Genomic DNA, 16,734 nt, shown 5'->3' on the forward strand with positions numbered 1-16,734 from the left:
TTTCCGTTCTCAGCTTGTCCATTGCCTCATCCAGTGAATGCCGTTGAATAATCACCCGCGGCTTATGACACATTCACATCTTGACGCAATAGTTAACTACCTATATTTCGGTCCGACCGTTGAAGGCACGAAAAAACCCAGTATTGGATCCCATTCCTTTTGGTAATTGACGAACCAATCTCTAGCTAAGCTGGGTTGTTGGATTTACAACATACGCTTACTCTTTCCGGATAGAAAACGAGTTTTGTGACAAGTCTGACGTCGAAAAGGCAACATACTGGTAATCTGTATAAATATATGAAACTCCAGCTCGAGCATTTTCTTATGCTGACAAGTATATTATTGGTGCAGCCAGGTCCAATACAGTTGTTTGGTAAGTGACAACCGGGTAGGGTATCATTGCATCTGTGTATGTGGAAACTTCGCCTATATATGACATTGATCCTCCAGGAGCTTGGATCCCACCTTGAAATACAATCGATAATCATCGATCATACACGCGCGTAATTCAAAAACCCTATCTAGATTTCCACCGTTCGATTCACTGTTTATAACGCAATAATCAGTTTTCCACTTCGATTCCTTACTAGTATGGTTTAAATTTGTTTTAATTATTTTAATGGTAAATAATTACAAAATCTCAGGCCACTTTTCTGGCCTAAGACCGTAAAAGAACGGTCAGTACATCGATATATAATTCTACAATCGTTCGGAAACGATTATATTCGTGATTTAGTATGCGGTCCGCGACTTCGACTAGAGCAGAGTCTTTCACTGATATCCAAAAGATGACTAAGCTTAGACGAAATATGGAGCCAAGTGGGTGCGACTCGGAAGCAGTGAGGTAGACTTAAATGAGACGAGAATTTTAATCCATGTTTCATAGACCGACTTATATAATTAGATATTCTACACTATACGCTCCCTCCCCGATTTTACTTGGATCTCTGATTGCAGGTGACTAAAACTGTTCTCTACTTCTCTTGTGGTGGTGTGGTCCCATACAACTACCATGTATTTCACTCTACCGCTGAAGCTTAAGGCATCAGACTAAAAGCTTACTCCGAGTTTAGGTGTAACACCAGATGGGACCCCGACATATGTGCGTGTATCCATGCTAAATACCTCCTCGAAGGGCTTAAACATGAATCGGATCCCAGCCTACCTTAACTACACGCACCTACCTGCATGCATACAACTTGAGGGGCTAAGGCAGCGATAGTTAAAAATGGAAAGAATCAGGAAATTTCTGATACAGCCATAGCAACAAACTATATAGTCCAGTAACATCGCCACAGCTCCTAATTCTTACTCGGGGTTTCTACGAGAGATCAGGCAAGCCGTGCATATCCTTTCTGCAGATCTGGGAAGGGCACATGAGACGTACATAGAACCACCCATTCACCGATTGTTGCCCCATACAATTAAACATGCACATGGAAAGTTTAAATGCCCTGAGTGATTTGTATATATGGACAGACTAAAACAACAGCACGGAGCATGTGTTTCCCTCAGGGTTAACTGAGTTGTACTTCAGTCTCAAACTACGTAAAAAATTATAGTGCCTTCGACGCACCCCGAATTTCTGTCCCTCAGTCAAAGTCACAACACCTCTCTTATTATTACAAATCAGACAAATGGTGCGGAGAAAATTTTTATAACTTTGACCCCAGTTGAATATTCCATATAGGTAAACAATAGAACACTCATACTTTAAGGTTGTCTAGACAAGCTCTCTCGAGTCCCGATCCTGGAAGATCTCTTACCCAAGACCTATTTAGACAAAGTTCCCCACCTTGGTCCTCTCCGGAAGCAAGCGGCTCCAAATCTCCACACACAATGCTTATGCATCATTCACCCCCTCTGTAGTGGAGTGCAACTAATTGTGTCCATACCCAGGCTTGCGTCCGCTTACTAAAGAGCTACCTTGCATATATCTAGGTATGTGTGACATATGTCAGGAGCGGTATTTCCCCCTGTAAGGATTAATTCCCTAACCTTGATAACAGATGAAACCTAATTTGAGCGGAGGATTCCTAGCCTAGAGACGCTTCGTAGTTAAACCCACAGTACAGCACTAGTATATAATATGGCTCTCTCCTCAAAAATTCTCTCACATTTAAGTTCCTCTGTCCCAAGTTTCTATTTTGCATACCTATCTAGAGGGTACCAACATATCTTGAATCAACGTTGCCTTTGAAGCATACCTTAGTACTAATTTCTCGCGCTATGACAGGCTCCTTACTCCTGGCACCACGGGATGCGGTAACTTCATCGCCTACATGTACTGGATTCCCAAATGTGCATGGTACACCTCAGGAGGCCCTCTCTCTAGGATCTCTTGACTCTGAAGCCCTGATCTTCCAGGATGGATGTGACTACTTCCAGTACGAAGATTTCGTAACTCTTCCCACAATCGATGAATTGCAACTCGACGATTTTGACATCAATTATAACCTCCTGGAGCACCATGACGCCGCCGTTATGATTGAAAACGACCTCATTTCCTGGATGCTGCACGGTCCCATAAAGAGCGAAGCTTTGGCACAGTTATCTAGTCCTTTCTGCTCCTCTTTATTTTCCAGTACAATACCAGCGACTCCAAGTGATAAAACCACCAATTATATCCACGAGTTCACACCGGTTATACGAAACCGCCTAACCAACCAAGTACCCCCAAACGACACCTCCCCGTTGGATACCATCACTCTTAATCGGTCTGTCGGCCTGTCTAACACCCACAGACCAAGCAAAAGTGTATCACCGGTCCTAAAGTTGAGACAAAAGTTTGTGCGTTCCAAATCCCTCAGCGTAAACGGAGTTAATCCGTTCTACAATATGCCACCTCGGGTGAACAAGGGCAGTACACATTCACGTACCAAGGCACCCTACAACGTGGCATCTCCCTTCCTTTCACTTGACCAATACTTGGAAGATCTCTTTGCAACCGATGGGCCAGCACCATGTCTGCAAAAGTGTAGGAATACATTAGAGTGAAGACTGGAGTCAAAGAAGTCGTGCATGATGACAATAAATCCTCAATGAGGCCTTTGGAGATTTTTGCATTATAAAGATAAACCATTACTAGAGAAGCCTAGAAAAAAGCAAGCAAACCTATAACTGGAAAGACTTGTCGAGATGGAATGTACAGGTATAGCACAACGAAAAGATAATTATCACTAAACTCGGTGGTAACAACTACCAAGAAGCTCAAAGCGATTTCGAGGTTGGGGTGAAGATACGGCTATACTGTTCTAGATAATTATCTCTATCAGTCAACATAAGCTTACTTGGTACTTCAGAGCCAGCTTCGGAAATAAATCACCAAGGGGAAAGCTGTCAATTTATACCTTAAATATGCCCCCTGGAGATATCACTATAATTTGGCAACACATATATCAATAGTATGAGTATGTTAGATATTTTTTCCGCCTTAATACCAGGTGGTCCTACTTTACCCAGCCAGGGGACCCTGTAAAAGTACGTAGCTATAAAAAATCGCCATTGTGCGGGATGATTAAACGAGATATGAAGGAGCACATCGACGCCTATGATTTCCCTGACTCTTATCCCTAGAATACCTCCACGATCTTGGTTCTTTCTCGAATGAACAACCTAAATGGAACGTCCAATGTATCTGCGAGATGGTAAACGGCGTAGGGTGCTTGTTCAATATTCTGGCCAGACTCAAACGGTCATGCTTCACGATGCTAACATATATCTACGACACAAGGTATTTAAAGTAGCTGTTACATTGCACCTATCATTCCTGTCGAATTAACCTTTTATATTTCAACCGTACCTGAGTGATTATTGCAATTAGTGTATCAGGCAGCCAAAGGCGCACTTCAGCGTACCACCCCGGCAGATACCCTAAAAGTACTCACAGTTTTGATTATCATCATCGATTCTTGAAGACTATTGGAGTATCAAATAATTATCAGTATAAATTACAATGCCATTGCTCCAATATAGTAGAATTCATTGTCCCGCTATGCGTCCATGCACCTGGGTCACGGCCAGAAGAGGAAATATGGGCTTGCGCCCCGATTGGGACACTTCCGGGTTGCTTGTACGCGCGACCCCAAGTTTTCACCCGTTTCCGTTTTACCGCGCATCGGGAACGAATCGCTTATCACTCGGAATTTCCGTAACAATTTCTCCGCTATTCCTTCTCTCGCTGAAATTCATTCTCTATCTACCTAGTCTTTTCTCGGTTTATTGGTCTTTACACTGGTATCTTACTGGTCATTCCATCGGTCTTCCATTATTTCTATTTGCTTCTATTAACCTTTAGTCATTTTGGCGCTACCCACTCCTCCCATTCTGCACATTCCCTACATGACGACTCCCGTGTTTAACAGCAGCGACGACGACCTTTCCTCCGGCTCCGAAATAGAAGATCTTTTGTGTGGCACCAACGGCGGGGAGCGGTACGGAAAGCGACTTTCCGGCTTGCTGGCGGCGCCCGTCGGACTAGACGAAGACACGGCACCCCGTCCGCTCTCCAACTTCGGCCGTACGCGCGACCGCTGGTCGTTTGGTGACTCGAGCCGCCCAGTTATGGGGGACGCGTCGCAGCGGATGCGCCATGAGCGGCGATTGTCGGACGCCACGAGTGACGCGGTGCACCGCGCGATCGATGCGGACCACATTTCGCCGGCACAGTTGTACTCCACCGACAGCGGGCGCTTGTTCCACGCGGGGACAATGGTGATCATCTTGGTGGGTTTGCCTGCGCGTGGTAAGACGCATTTGACGGTGTCCTTAACCCGCTACCTCCGTTGGTTGGGCGTCAAGACCCACGCGTTCCACGTGGGCGACTACCGCCGTGCGAAGGACGGAATTCCGAAGGACTACTTTAAGCCAACACCCGACACGCCGGAGGGTAAGGAGTATCGTGCGAACATCATCTCTAAGTGCATCAGCGACGTGATGCACTTTTTTGACGACGACAAGGGCCAGGTGGCGATTTACGACGCTGTCAATGCGTTGCCCGAGGAACGCGCGGATGTAGACCGCCAATTCACCAGCCGTAACATCAAGACGTTGTTTATCGAGAGTCTCGTGACGGACTGTAATATTATCGAAAACAACATTAGCCAGGCAGTGAAGTCGTCACCGGACTATGTGGGCTGGGATGCGAAGGAAGCGGCAGCGGACTACGTCAGCCGTATCCACATCGCTGAGCCGTTCTACCAGGAGATCGATCCTTCAGAGGGCTTGAGTTTCATCAAGTCGATCAACTTTGGCGAGCGTTTCGTATTGAACAACAGCCACTACGGTTACTTGATCAACCGCATCGTGTTCTTTTTGATGAATTCGCGCATCAAGTCTGGATCTGTCTACTTTGCGCGCTGCCACAAAAATTTCTTGAAGTTCAAGAGTGACCCTGACTTGGACGACGAGGGCCGTCAGTACGCCCAGCAGTTGACCAAGACCGTATTGGCGCATGTGGGTGCGACCAAGGGCCTTGACTTCATCACCCGCAGCCAGAACAATACGCCACCGCCCTACAGCGGCGAGGCAGGGCGCCAAAAGTCGCACGCGACCGACGGGATCCACGACGACGCGTTTGTTATTTGGACTTCCACACGCAGACGCACTATCGAAGCGTGTGAGGCGTTCCGTGAGCTCGGCATTACTACGCGCGAACGGATCCAGCTCACACAGTTAAACCCGGGCGACGTGGAGAACATGACCGCAAAGGAGATCAAAGCCAAATATCCCGAGGATTACAAGCAGCACAAACGTGACCCATACCATCACCGCTATGCGCGCGCCGAGTCGTATCACGATTTGGCTGTGAAGATCGAGCCGCTTATCTTAGAGATGGAGCGCATGAGCGGCGATTTGTTGATCATTGCAGACGAGTCGGTGTTAAGGGTGTTTTACGGGTACTTGATGGCGTGCTCGTGCTACGAGATTCCGTACTTAAAGTTTCCGACGAGTGAGTTGATTGAGATCAAGTTTAATGCGTATTCGAATACCGCGACGAGGATTCCGATCCACGGGGTGGAAGAATAAGCGAGGCCGAGCGCAGGAAGTTAATCAAAGTTATATATCCATAATTGCAATGTAAATGTGTATAATGCTATCTGTATCGAAGGAAGTGGAGTAACAAGTGAGATTCGTAATGAACCCCTATGCGACTCGGGAAGCGTTACTACGTCAATGCCTGGTAGACGTAGGATGAACAGAATAGTTTCTGTTTAGTGACTACTTCAGCTTGGTATCTGGACAAAAGGGGCTCGTAGCATTTCGAAGGATAAAAAAAACTTGATTCGAAGTTACTTGCGTTCAGAACGATTCAACATGCTTACAGTGCCACCCCTTAAGATACTTGTCTAACAGGTACTAACGTATTTTAGCGTCGGAGATGGTTAAAACCAGTTTAGAATACCCCCGAAAGGGTCCTTCTGAAGTTGAAATGATCTGGTTCTTAATACCGGATTTTAACGGTTTCTGTAATGCTATTATCGATCTCGGGGTTTTAAAGGACATAACTGAATGTCTTTGAAATCAACTTGGTTCTAATTTTCAATTCGAATTTTAGTAATACACCAGAGTTTTGCTGTTAGTACGAGGTCTGCCTTCCTTGCAACGTGAAGTCAACCAATGGGCCAAGATTACATTGAATCACATATTACTCTATCCCACTTCGCTTAGGAACAGATTTCTGGGTAATAATAAACTGCTTTGGATGTACCTCACTATAGAATTTTAGCTTATATCGAGATACAAACAATTTTGTTTTATCACTCAAGCTATTGCGGTTGGCAAGTTAGGTTGATCAGGCCTCAAGTTTCATTGTAAAGCACCAGTAAATATACCTTACACGACGATTAAACATAATGTTTTCTCGTCCGTTGAAGCGTACTGTCCATATTGACACGAGAAATATATAAGGTTCCGAGAAATGAAGTAAAATAATAAAAAGTTCATTAAAGAGATATGCATAGAAAGAGTGTTCGGAGGAACAAACAAAAGAGAGAGAGAGAGAGAGAGAGAGAGAGAGAGAGAGAGAGAGAGAGAGAGAGAGAGAGAGAGAGAGAGAGAGAGAGAGAGAGAGAGGAGGGAAGAAAAAGAGGTAAAATGACTGAAAAATAGAAAATATGCACATAGATATCGTCAGGTGATGTGGAAGTGACCTTCAGATGCCTTAGTTGGAGGTTTGAGAACCTGCCTTAAACCATGAGATGTCTCGACAGATGATGGAACTATTCAAGACGAAAACATCCATCGTTGTTGGCGTAACGATGCTTACATCAGAAGCTGCTTCTTTTGCTGCTCCCTAGCCCATCTTGCAGTGTCCCTCGTCGCCTGGTAAAACTGCGGGTTGCTCCTCGTCTTTCTGATCACTTCAGAAACCCATTCTTGAGCATACGCCTGTTTGATCCTACCGTCCGGGTACATGACCGCTAAGTCACCAATCAAACCCACCACAGAGCGTGCGACGTTGTCAGTGGTCATAAGACTCGCGTCCTTGGCTAAGCTCTCCAAAAAGCCAAAGATATTGGCCATGTAGTGTGAGAGCGCCTCAGCCTGGTCCGCAAGTCCCGCAACTACCCCGACGTAGGCGTCCAAAACGGCCTCACGAACGGTGTAAACATAGTCAATAGTCTCGGGGGAGGCATCTTCCGGCTCCATGGCGCCGGCCTGGTGGCAGATGTTCATCACAACCTCCAAGTACGGCGTGAAATGAGTGCCGATGGAGGTGGCAACGTCACCAAAACACGATAAGATAATTGGTCTTAACTCGCGTCTGACAGTAACGTTACTCAAATTGGCGCCTAAAATGTTCATCAAACCACCCACATATGGCAAGATCGCTTCACCCATGGAGCTAGACACGTCCGCGACCAAACGCACGGCGGTGTTGCAGGTCGGAACCTCAGTATTCTCCAACGCGCGCGTGAGATACGGTAAAAATGCGTCAAAGTACTTAGCGAAGCCCGCACCAGTGGCGCTGGCGAGCGCGGAGAGAGCCAAGAAAACATCTTCCTCAACGAGCGACGTCTCGCCTTGCTGTTTCTGCTCTTCCGTCGCCAACAATTTCAAGAAGAGCGTCATGAGCTGGTCCGCGACTGGCACGACGCCTTGATCAACCCGTCTGATGACGTTGGTAAGGAGCGCCAAAATATTCGTCTGCAACTCTTCCAAGTTGCGCTTGTCGTCAATAGACGACACGGACGCGACCATGGCAATAGTAGCCTCCAAGCGGCTCAACGCCTCGGTGGCCACACCGTTGACGATCTGGGTAGTGTCGTTCGCGGCGTACAATACAAACGCGGAGAGGGCCTCGTACGCGGATGCTCTGGCGGCATGCTCGTTGTCGGCACGGCCAGACACAGTGACAAGCACCTGGACACAGGTTTCGTAGTACTGCGACAAGACACCAGTCTCCTCTTGGGCACCCTCCGGCTGGAGCTGCTCTAAGAGGTTCATTAGCGTCCAGCAGCAGTTGGTAGACACCTTCGGGTGGTCTTGCATGCCTTGAACCAACGCGGTCATCAAGTGCGGAAGGTGAGTCTGGACGTCGATCGCGTCCACCACGAGGTCAGCAATGCGGCCGAGACACCACGCGACGGTCTCCTTGACCTGCAAGACCGGGTCGCTGATGAGGCTCAAGATGGGTGGAAGAGCCTGGGTGATCAACGTCTTCAACTGTTCGTGGTCCGGGCCGTCCAAGATAGAGCCAAATGCCATGACGGCGGCCTCGCGGTCGCGCCATTCCTGCGCCTGGATCTTAGACTCGACGAACGCGAGCGCTGGCTGCACCACATAGTTGCCGGTGTTCTGCGCGAACAACTGCAAACACGCCCCCGCAGCCATGGCTACCGACCAATCGTCGTCCTCAGCATCGTCGTTTTGGCGAGTGAGCAACGCCAACATCGTCGGCAACACGTCCTGGATGGCCACAAGTGCGAAGTTGTAGTTGTCATAGTCCGCAGCGCCATAGTCCTGGACCTGGAACGTGAGGTCGAGCTCGACCTCGCACACTGTCGACCAAAACTCCACTGCCATGCACGCCACTTTCTCATCCGTGGACTGCATCCCGCTGACGGTGAGCCCATAAAGCGCCTTCTCCATGTACACGCGCATGTACACGTAGTAGAGCGCCATGATGCGCGCCAACGCGCCAAACGCACTCTCCTGGATATCTGTATCCTCAGCCTGTGTGGCCTCGCACACCACCTGCATAATGTAGTTGCGCTCGCCCTCCTTCTCGAAGTTCAGCCGGATGAATTCCAACGAGTTAACAAGCGCATTGAGCGCGGTGAGACGCACCACGCGCGACGGTTCCAGCGCCTGTGCGCCTTGCACGATTGCAATCAAGATCCCATTCGCCTGTGCGGCAATTCCGGGGTCGCTTGGGTCCGCAGCCTCGCAGATGTACCCAATCGTGAGGAGCGATGCACGCTTGACATTGACCGGCTGTTCGGTCTTGGTATTTTCAACAATCATCGGGATGAGCTCTGGCCATTCGGTGCGTGGGAGCTCGATCGCGGCGATAGCTGCGACAAGTGATGCCGCCGCGTTCGCCACCGGCGTCTCTGGCGCCAAGAGAGCGCCCAACGCCGTCTCTTTGATTTGCTGTTTTGCGCCCGTGTCCAACGCGATCCAGCGCTCCGTATACGCCTGCTGCGTCACGACATCCTTTGCCGTGAGCTGGTTCTTGAGACAGAGTGCCGCAAGCATTCTGACGTCCGTGCGCTGTGTCGCAGTGGCCAAGCACTCGGTGAGCAGACCGAGATACGCCACAAAGTGGTCCTTCGCCGCCGCCTCCAACTGAGCCTCCGCCTCCGCTCGCTGGGTCGGATTAAATGTGTTTTCGAGGATCTGGGAAATGTTCATCGCTGGTCCCGTGTACAATGGTGTAAAAGAAGAAGCGGTGGTATGTGTTCATATGCGCTGCTCTGGCTTTTTTGTTTTGCTAAAAAGAAAAGTGCATGTGTGAATTAGTTAGTGCACAGGGAGCACCGCGAACCGGTGACTAAAGTCTTTGGAAAGGTGGGTAAACAACAGTTTTTTTAAGAAATTGAAGCAGGTTATTTAAATCAGGTTCAATCAATTTCATCGTTATATGTTGTATCAGTGATGGTTATACAGGGTTTGAACAAAGGTGAATGGCGGTGTGGCCGGGTAAGTCTTGCCGGTATGCAGGAATCATGCCCAGGAACGGGCGTGAGCTGGCTGAAAGCAGTGGAATAGGTGGAAGTGGGATCTTCAAAAGAATTGTAAAAAGAGAAATAATTGGTGGTGTGGCACCTAAACTCGATGAATTTGAAGGGGGTTTAATTGAGTGATATAAGGGGACTAAATTGGCGCATTGAGCTGTAATTTTTAGTCGCGTGAGCCTACGCCGTCCTTATCTGTATACCAGATTGTCCAAGTTAATGTAACGTGGATGAGGTAAACTTTTTAAATAATATATATATATATGCCGTTTTCATTATTCCATATTTCAAGTCTGATACATATACAACTTTTTTATGACGATTATTATAGGAGAAAAAAAAATACTTTCGACAATTCATGTTATAAGCTTGAGTTCCAAACCAGTTGTTCCCTAGATAGAAATGAACACACATTGGACCAGAGTATGAATCATACTCTAAGCGCTGGGGTTATAGTTGAGAGTGTAGACTGGCAACATTGGGACAGTCTTTCCAAAGGATACTGTTAAAACTGTTATTACCTCTCTATAACCATGCTCGTCTAAGGGGGTATGAGTCCTCGGCGGCGATGTAAACCAGTATACTTACATGCCATTCTACTTGCGTCTCCTTTAGAGATTTGCGTCTGTTAGGCGCATGAATGCCATAGTTTATACCACATGCCAACTCCGAGCGCCCCTGAAATACATACAATTACGGATGGCCCCAATACTTAAACATCCCCTCATCTTAGCTTCTTTTGTTCAGATATACTTTTTCGCGCGCCATCCACCTACCACTTACCCCCAATGCTTAGTTTGAAATTTATCGCTTCATGCCTTCTTCTTTTCCCAAAGATTGTTCAACAGTTGGCGTTTCACTTCACAGTGGGCTCAAACATTCGCTGTTTGGATGTCAGAACCTTGCTCAGGTGTGTTTTAGTCAACCATGCTCTGAACTATGCAAAACCTTACGACTTATTTCTGGCCTCTGAGCGGTGGAATACCCTTCCAAACACCTTGGCTAAGGCGAAGAAAGCCATTGAGCATGAGAGGGGGTATCGCCCTCTTCCAAACTATGGGAAACCATACCTGAATAACGGTTTGGGCCATGCAACGTGGATTGTGGAAGCTCCAGACAGGAAGCCATCTGACCCGATTATCTTTTACTTACATGGGGGTGGCTTCTTTTTCCCAACATTCGACAGTCAGGTGAAGGCGTTAACCTACATATACCGTGGCTTGCTCAATGACAGGTTATCCATCCTACTTGTTGACTACTCCATTACTCCTGAGGCCAAGTATCCTGTCGCTTTAAACCAAACTGCGTACATTTACAACCAATTGGCAGTTAAGGAAGGTAACACAAACATCACCATTTTAGGTGATTCAGCCGGTGGGAATTTGGCTATCGTGTTGATGAAACATATCAAAACTCCAATTGAAGCGATAATCACCACCATCCCACCCGAGTATAAGCCCCAAGCTGCTATCCTTGTGTCACCCGCCACGTGTTTAGTGCCTAAATTGAAAGGGTCATTCGTGACTAATGCGAAGAGCGATATTCTTTCCTTCAATACCCTGGTACTAGTGGCTAAAATGTACCACCCCGATGAAAAACTTAGAAAGACATTGCCTCTCAGTCCATTGTACTCCGAGCCATCAGATTGGGATGGTGTCTTCCCGGAGAAGCTTTTGGTGATTGCTGGTGAAAAAGAGGTTCCTATTGATGACATCCTTGCATTCACCAGGGTTGCCAAGATTAAGGAGTCTGATGTGAGTATAGAGCCTAATGGTTGGCATGATGAGTTTATGTTTTATACTCACAACTACCACTTTTATGCGAAGACATGGTCGTACCACAAGATCTGCGAGTTCCTCCGTAAGACATAATGTTTCGAAATTATGTACTAATCCCATGCAATACCTAGGTTAATTACATCTAATTATTTAATCCTGAATTGTTTCTTTCATCTTTGAAAACTTTAAACTGGTAAATACATCTGGCTCTAGGGGGATGAACTCATCGTCAACAGTTTTCACCGATTTCAGAAAAACCCTCCCGTAAGCTTTGAACTTAATCTGACTTTCTCCGTTAAAGTTTAGCACCATACACCCTAGTCTTGCCTACTATGGATCTCTTGATCTTCTATTATCTCATATAATCTTTGACCGTATGGTGTAATTCATAAACATTCCCTGAGAAATCTCAAAGAAGCGATCTAGCCTTTGCCTGCACCCCTCAGTCTGAAATAAACTTGGCGCTATCCCCGGTAAGCCCAGTTGACTGCTCTGTACATGTTTCACTAATTTACATCCAGCTACAAAAATATATGATCACAGCAATATTTTAATGAACTTGAAGCACATCATTTCCGCTTTAGCTTTGACCCCCAATTTCAAGAGTCCGGGTTATCCTACAGTACAGTTGACACACATAACGTGACTCCAACGGACAATATACATTTTTCACATAATAACAGATAATAGAATCAAGAGATCTACGGATTTTAATTTCAGCTACAAAAATATGATACTGTGATATTCTACTCCGCGACCGTCTGCTTATCAATTTATCGAATTCTGTACTTTAGGTCCTCCTATGGTTTGCACAGGTACTGAAAAACCTCGATATCACCGTACAGGAGACCTGGCAATCTGTGATTCAACTCGAAATCTGTCTTGTATCCGACAAGAGTGAACTACAACATAAGATCTTTAAGAGGGTTTAGATTTTGCTGTATAATGTCTGACTACAATCCCATTGCCTTTGACCACACTCACGTGCTCTATGACCCTAATGACATCCTTGGGCTCGTATCGGTTTTCTTCACGCTTCTCCCCATCTTTGTCATGGTGTTTTATCTCTCGTGGTTCTTGCTCACGCGTGAAATCCAGCCGGTGGTTATTGTTGGGGGCCACATCATCAATGAACTCTTCAATCATGTCTTGAAGAAGGTCTTCCGCCAGCCGCGTCCCGCGTTTCACGAGAACTTCGGCAAAGGTCGCATTGACGCCAACGCTCCGCCACAGACGATCTTTAATAGTTTGAGTTACGGGATGCCAAGCGCTCACTCACAATTTATGGGTTACTTCATGATTTTCTGGGCCTTAACTATCTGTTACCAGTGGAAAGGATTGAACACACACAAGAAGGTTGCTGGGTGTTTGACTTTATTCGGGACGACCGTCGGGGTCGTTTCCAGCAGAGTGTATCTTTGGTATCACACCGTGGAACAAGTGGCTGTAGGAGTATCTGTCGGCGCCTGTGTAGGTGCGGTATACTTTATTATTGCCTGTTTGGCGAGACAGTACGGGTTGGTTGGATGGGTGCTCAACTGGCCGGTGGTAAAGTACTTTTACGTCAAGGATTCATTCTACCTTGCCCCGTTGTCATTTGAGGACGAGTATAGAGATATGATGCTGAGAGTCGCCAAGAGTGGGCCTCAAAAGAAACGAAACTAAACGAACCGATAGTGATAGACATTTAATAGACTGAAAGCTGATATTGCATCGAATATAACCCTCAATCAGTGAATTGTATCGATCCATAATGTATTGGCCAAAGTTGGGCAAGGTGGATAAAGAGAACAATAATGAAGAAACTAGCTAGATTGGCACTTGATGCGATTATGGATTGGGGCGGAAGAAACATGGTAATATATGGAGAGTATAGTATATTTTAAAGTTAAGATCTGATATCATATAAAATTAAGGTTGATTTATTAAGAGGTATAGCTAAGACTAAGAACAAGTGCTGTCTTGGAGCCGAGCATTGTCATGGTGTTGACACCTGTATTATAAATGTCGGATGTACATTTCAACTTTCTCATGTCATACCATCTAGCTCAACCTAATTACCTCAGCTTCAACAGTGGTATCCACTAAATTTTCTTACACATACTGGTACTGTGAACGATTGATTCTCCAAAACTCTTTCTCCTTCGTAGTAAAATTGGAATCTATATAAACAAGCTTCGTAGGTACTTGGTATAAGATCCACCAATACCATAATCTGTATGTGTTATAGCGATGAGCCAATGGGTATTATATAAATTAGAGCTCACCAATCAAAAGCTATAGTAGAGCTAGTTAACCAATACTGTCACTTTAAGATAACGATCCTTTTAATGTCTCACCAACTGTGTTGGCAATATGGAAGATTTCAGGCTGTTTGAAGCTCACCCAACAATATTGTGCACTCTTATAGACGTAAATTACTTGTCGGAATTGTAGTTAATTAGAGGCTAAATTCAAATACCATAGTACTGCCTCATTTTAGCTTTCTTGGTAAAAGCCTTTACCTACACTACAAATCTTATGTTTCGCCTCCTTGGCAAAATACAATTTTTCTTCCCATAAGTCCTACGGTCTAGTGGTATAACGGTTATTACGTTTCGTTTACATTCTAGCGGCTGTTATCAACCGTGTATGTGCCGAAAAGGCTCCGAGTTCGATTCTCGGCTGGATCAGGAATTCCTTTTTCTTATTTTTCACATGCCGAAACGTCCGTGAGGGGAGCGTCTTACACAGGATACATTGGTATAAGGCGGCAGCCACTCCTATTGCATGTGATGGCATTGGTTAAACCCGTCTCCGCACTCTGCCCCGCTACATTGCCTATAAAAGTCCTTTGACCCCACTTTCACCTTCTCTCTCCTTTATAGAGATTATACACACCATTCTCTCTTGAAACTACATACTTTTATAATCTATACACACATTATGGTTAAAGTTGCTGTTTGTGGCGCTGCCGGCGGGATCGGCCAGCCATTATCCCTCTTGTTGAAGTTGAACCCACTTGTTTCCGAGTTGTCGTTGTATGATATTGCCAATTCCGCCGGTGTTGCGGCCGATTTATCGCACATAAGCACCCCTGCCATCGTTAAGGGCTACGCTCCCGCCTCTAGGGATGACTTGGAGGCCTTGGGCAGCGCCTTAACCGGATGTGAGGTGGTGATCATCCCGGCCGGAGTGCCGAGAAAGCCTGGCATGACTAGAGACGACTTGTTCAAGATCAATGCCGGGATCGTGAGATCTCTAGTTGCCGGTGTTGCCAAGCACTGCCCACGGGCCGTTGTGTGCATAATCTCTAACCCGGTGAATGCCACCGTACCGATTGCGGCGGAAGAGTTGAAAAAGCATGGTGTATTTGACCCCAAGAAGTTGTTCGGTGTCACCACCTTGGACTCCGTCAGAGCCGAGACCTTTTTGGCGGAGTTGATTGGTGCCAAGGACCCAGAAGTCTTGAGAGGCGAAGTTGCCATTGTGGGTGGCCACTCTGGGGACACTATTGTACCCTTGTTATCCAAGTCGTCCAAGCACGCTTCCCAGATTGCGAAATTGCCCCAAGAGACGTTGAAGAAGTATATCCACCGCGTGCAGTTTGGTGGGGACGAAGTGGTTCAGGCCAAGAACGGTGCTGGCTCTGCCACCTTGTCTATGGCCCACGCTGGCTACCGTTTTGCTGAGTTGATCATCCAGGCCAAGAGCGGCAAGTCCGTCACCCGCTCCAGAAGTTTCACTGATGCCGCTTATGTCTACTTGCCGGGTATTGAGGGTGGTAAGCAGGTCTCCCAGACATACGGGGTCGACTACTTTGCTCTTCCAGTGCGTTTAGCCAGAGATGGTAGCGCCGAAAGCGTCGACGCCAGCGTGTTAAAAGGCGTCACCTCCCAGGAGCGGGAATTGTTGAAGATTGCTGCGGCCGGTGTGGGCAAGTCTGTTGTGCAGGGCACAAACTTTGTTGTCGGCGCAAAGTTGTAAGGTTATCTAGGATGCCGCTGGATCGAATATTATACATGGCTAGATTTGAGTTCTTACGATAAGCTGAGAGGCTAATGTATTGCATGAAGAGAGATTTGGAGCTAAATGTAAAATAAGCGGATATTCCATAAGTATCATATTAGGAGCTTTCCAATAACGCACAAAAGGTCCAAGAGCGTCGTATATTACATAAGGATTGAATACTGTTCTTCCTAAGTTTAAGGATGGGTTACTGGCCTGGAAACTATCATGCCACCCAGCAAGAAACGCCAGATCCCACTTTCAATTATAAGAGCTCTGAAACTAGTGAGTCAGGGTGCTATCCCAGATTTGGGGCTCTGTCTTATGTTTGGGCTTTGATGAAAATATATATAACCTCAACCTGCGTGGTAACACCTTGTAGAGAAATTAATTCTGTAAAAGCAATAAATAGGGATAACCCAGTACTGTGATACAATTTTGCATAATAAACAATATCCAATTAGTCGAATTAATAACCGGTAATATCCATTAGCAAATTGCCGCTGTATTGCCGCTAAACCTCCGAGGTTGCACATCAGCTTCGAGAATGATGCGGAGGCCACCTTATTACACCGATTAATCCAAAGCGCCATTAATGATTATATGTTGCCCACCACAAGGAAGACTGTAACTAACTAGATTTTACCATCCGAAAGAGCTCCTACTCGTCCCTCTCGGCCTCTTACCAGCAGTGATTAACTCTTAGAAAATTTTCCTTCAATGTATTTGAGAAATTGAAAGACCTGCCTGCTCACCACACCAATACCACAGTAGATTAAGAAGCACAT

General features: G+C 46.4%; 6 protein-coding genes and 1 non-coding gene across 7 annotated transcripts; 6 read left to right on the forward strand and 1 right to left on the reverse strand.

Moving 5' to 3' along the window:
* The first annotated feature begins 2,057 nt into the window (after positions 1-2,057).
* On the forward strand, positions 2,058-3,431 carry BABINDRAFT_163864 (uncharacterized protein). Its single transcript, XM_019130150.1, has one exon. The coding sequence runs from the start codon at positions 2,230-2,232 to the stop codon at positions 2,995-2,997; it is 768 nt and encodes a 255-aa protein (XP_018982465.1). The 5' UTR covers positions 2,058-2,229; the 3' UTR covers positions 2,998-3,431.
* An 884-nt stretch (positions 3,432-4,315) lies between these two features.
* Positions 4,316-6,042, forward strand: BABINDRAFT_163865 (bifunctional fructose-2,6-bisphosphate 2-phosphatase/6-phosphofructo-2-kinase). The gene has a single exon (XM_019130151.1). The coding sequence runs from the start codon at positions 4,342-4,344 to the stop codon at positions 6,025-6,027; it is 1,686 nt and encodes a 561-aa protein (XP_018982466.1). The 5' UTR covers positions 4,316-4,341; the 3' UTR covers positions 6,028-6,042.
* Positions 6,043-7,263: 1,221 nt separating this feature from the next.
* BABINDRAFT_42269 (karyopherin beta) lies at positions 7,264-9,858 on the reverse strand (the record flags this gene model as incomplete). The annotated part of the gene is made up of 1 exon (XM_019132063.1): positions 7,264-9,858. One exon carries the CDS (start codon positions 9,856-9,858, stop codon positions 7,264-7,266), a length of 2,595 nt encoding a protein of 864 aa, XP_018982467.1.
* Positions 9,859-10,780: 922 nt separating this feature from the next.
* BABINDRAFT_163867 (uncharacterized protein) lies at positions 10,781-12,182 on the forward strand. Its single transcript, XM_019130152.1, has one exon. It carries the CDS (start codon positions 10,970-10,972, stop codon positions 12,050-12,052), a length of 1,083 nt encoding a protein of 360 aa, XP_018982468.1. The 5' UTR covers positions 10,781-10,969; the 3' UTR covers positions 12,053-12,182.
* A 515-nt stretch (positions 12,183-12,697) lies between these two features.
* On the forward strand, positions 12,698-13,688 carry CWH8 (Cwh8p). The gene has a single exon (XM_019130153.1). It carries the CDS (start codon positions 12,905-12,907, stop codon positions 13,622-13,624), a length of 720 nt encoding a protein of 239 aa, XP_018982469.1. The 5' UTR covers positions 12,698-12,904; the 3' UTR covers positions 13,625-13,688.
* Positions 13,689-14,528: 840 nt separating this feature from the next.
* Positions 14,529-14,631, forward strand: BABINDRAFT_t366. The gene has a single exon. It is a non-coding gene; the product is annotated as a tRNA-Val (tRNA).
* A 124-nt stretch (positions 14,632-14,755) lies between these two features.
* Positions 14,756-15,925, forward strand: MDH1-3 (malate dehydrogenase; the record flags this gene model as incomplete). The annotated part of the gene is made up of 1 exon (XM_019131060.1): positions 14,756-15,925. Exon 1 carries the CDS (start codon positions 14,885-14,887, stop codon positions 15,923-15,925), a length of 1,041 nt encoding a protein of 346 aa, XP_018982470.1. The 5' UTR covers positions 14,756-14,884.
* Positions 15,926-16,734: the final 809 nt, after the last annotated feature.

This window comes from Babjeviella inositovora (genome assembly GCF_001661335.1).
Source record: "Babjeviella inositovora NRRL Y-12698 unplaced genomic scaffold BABINscaffold_18, whole genome shotgun sequence".
NCBI classification, from domain to species: domain Eukaryota; kingdom Fungi; phylum Ascomycota; class Pichiomycetes; order Serinales; genus Babjeviella; species Babjeviella inositovora.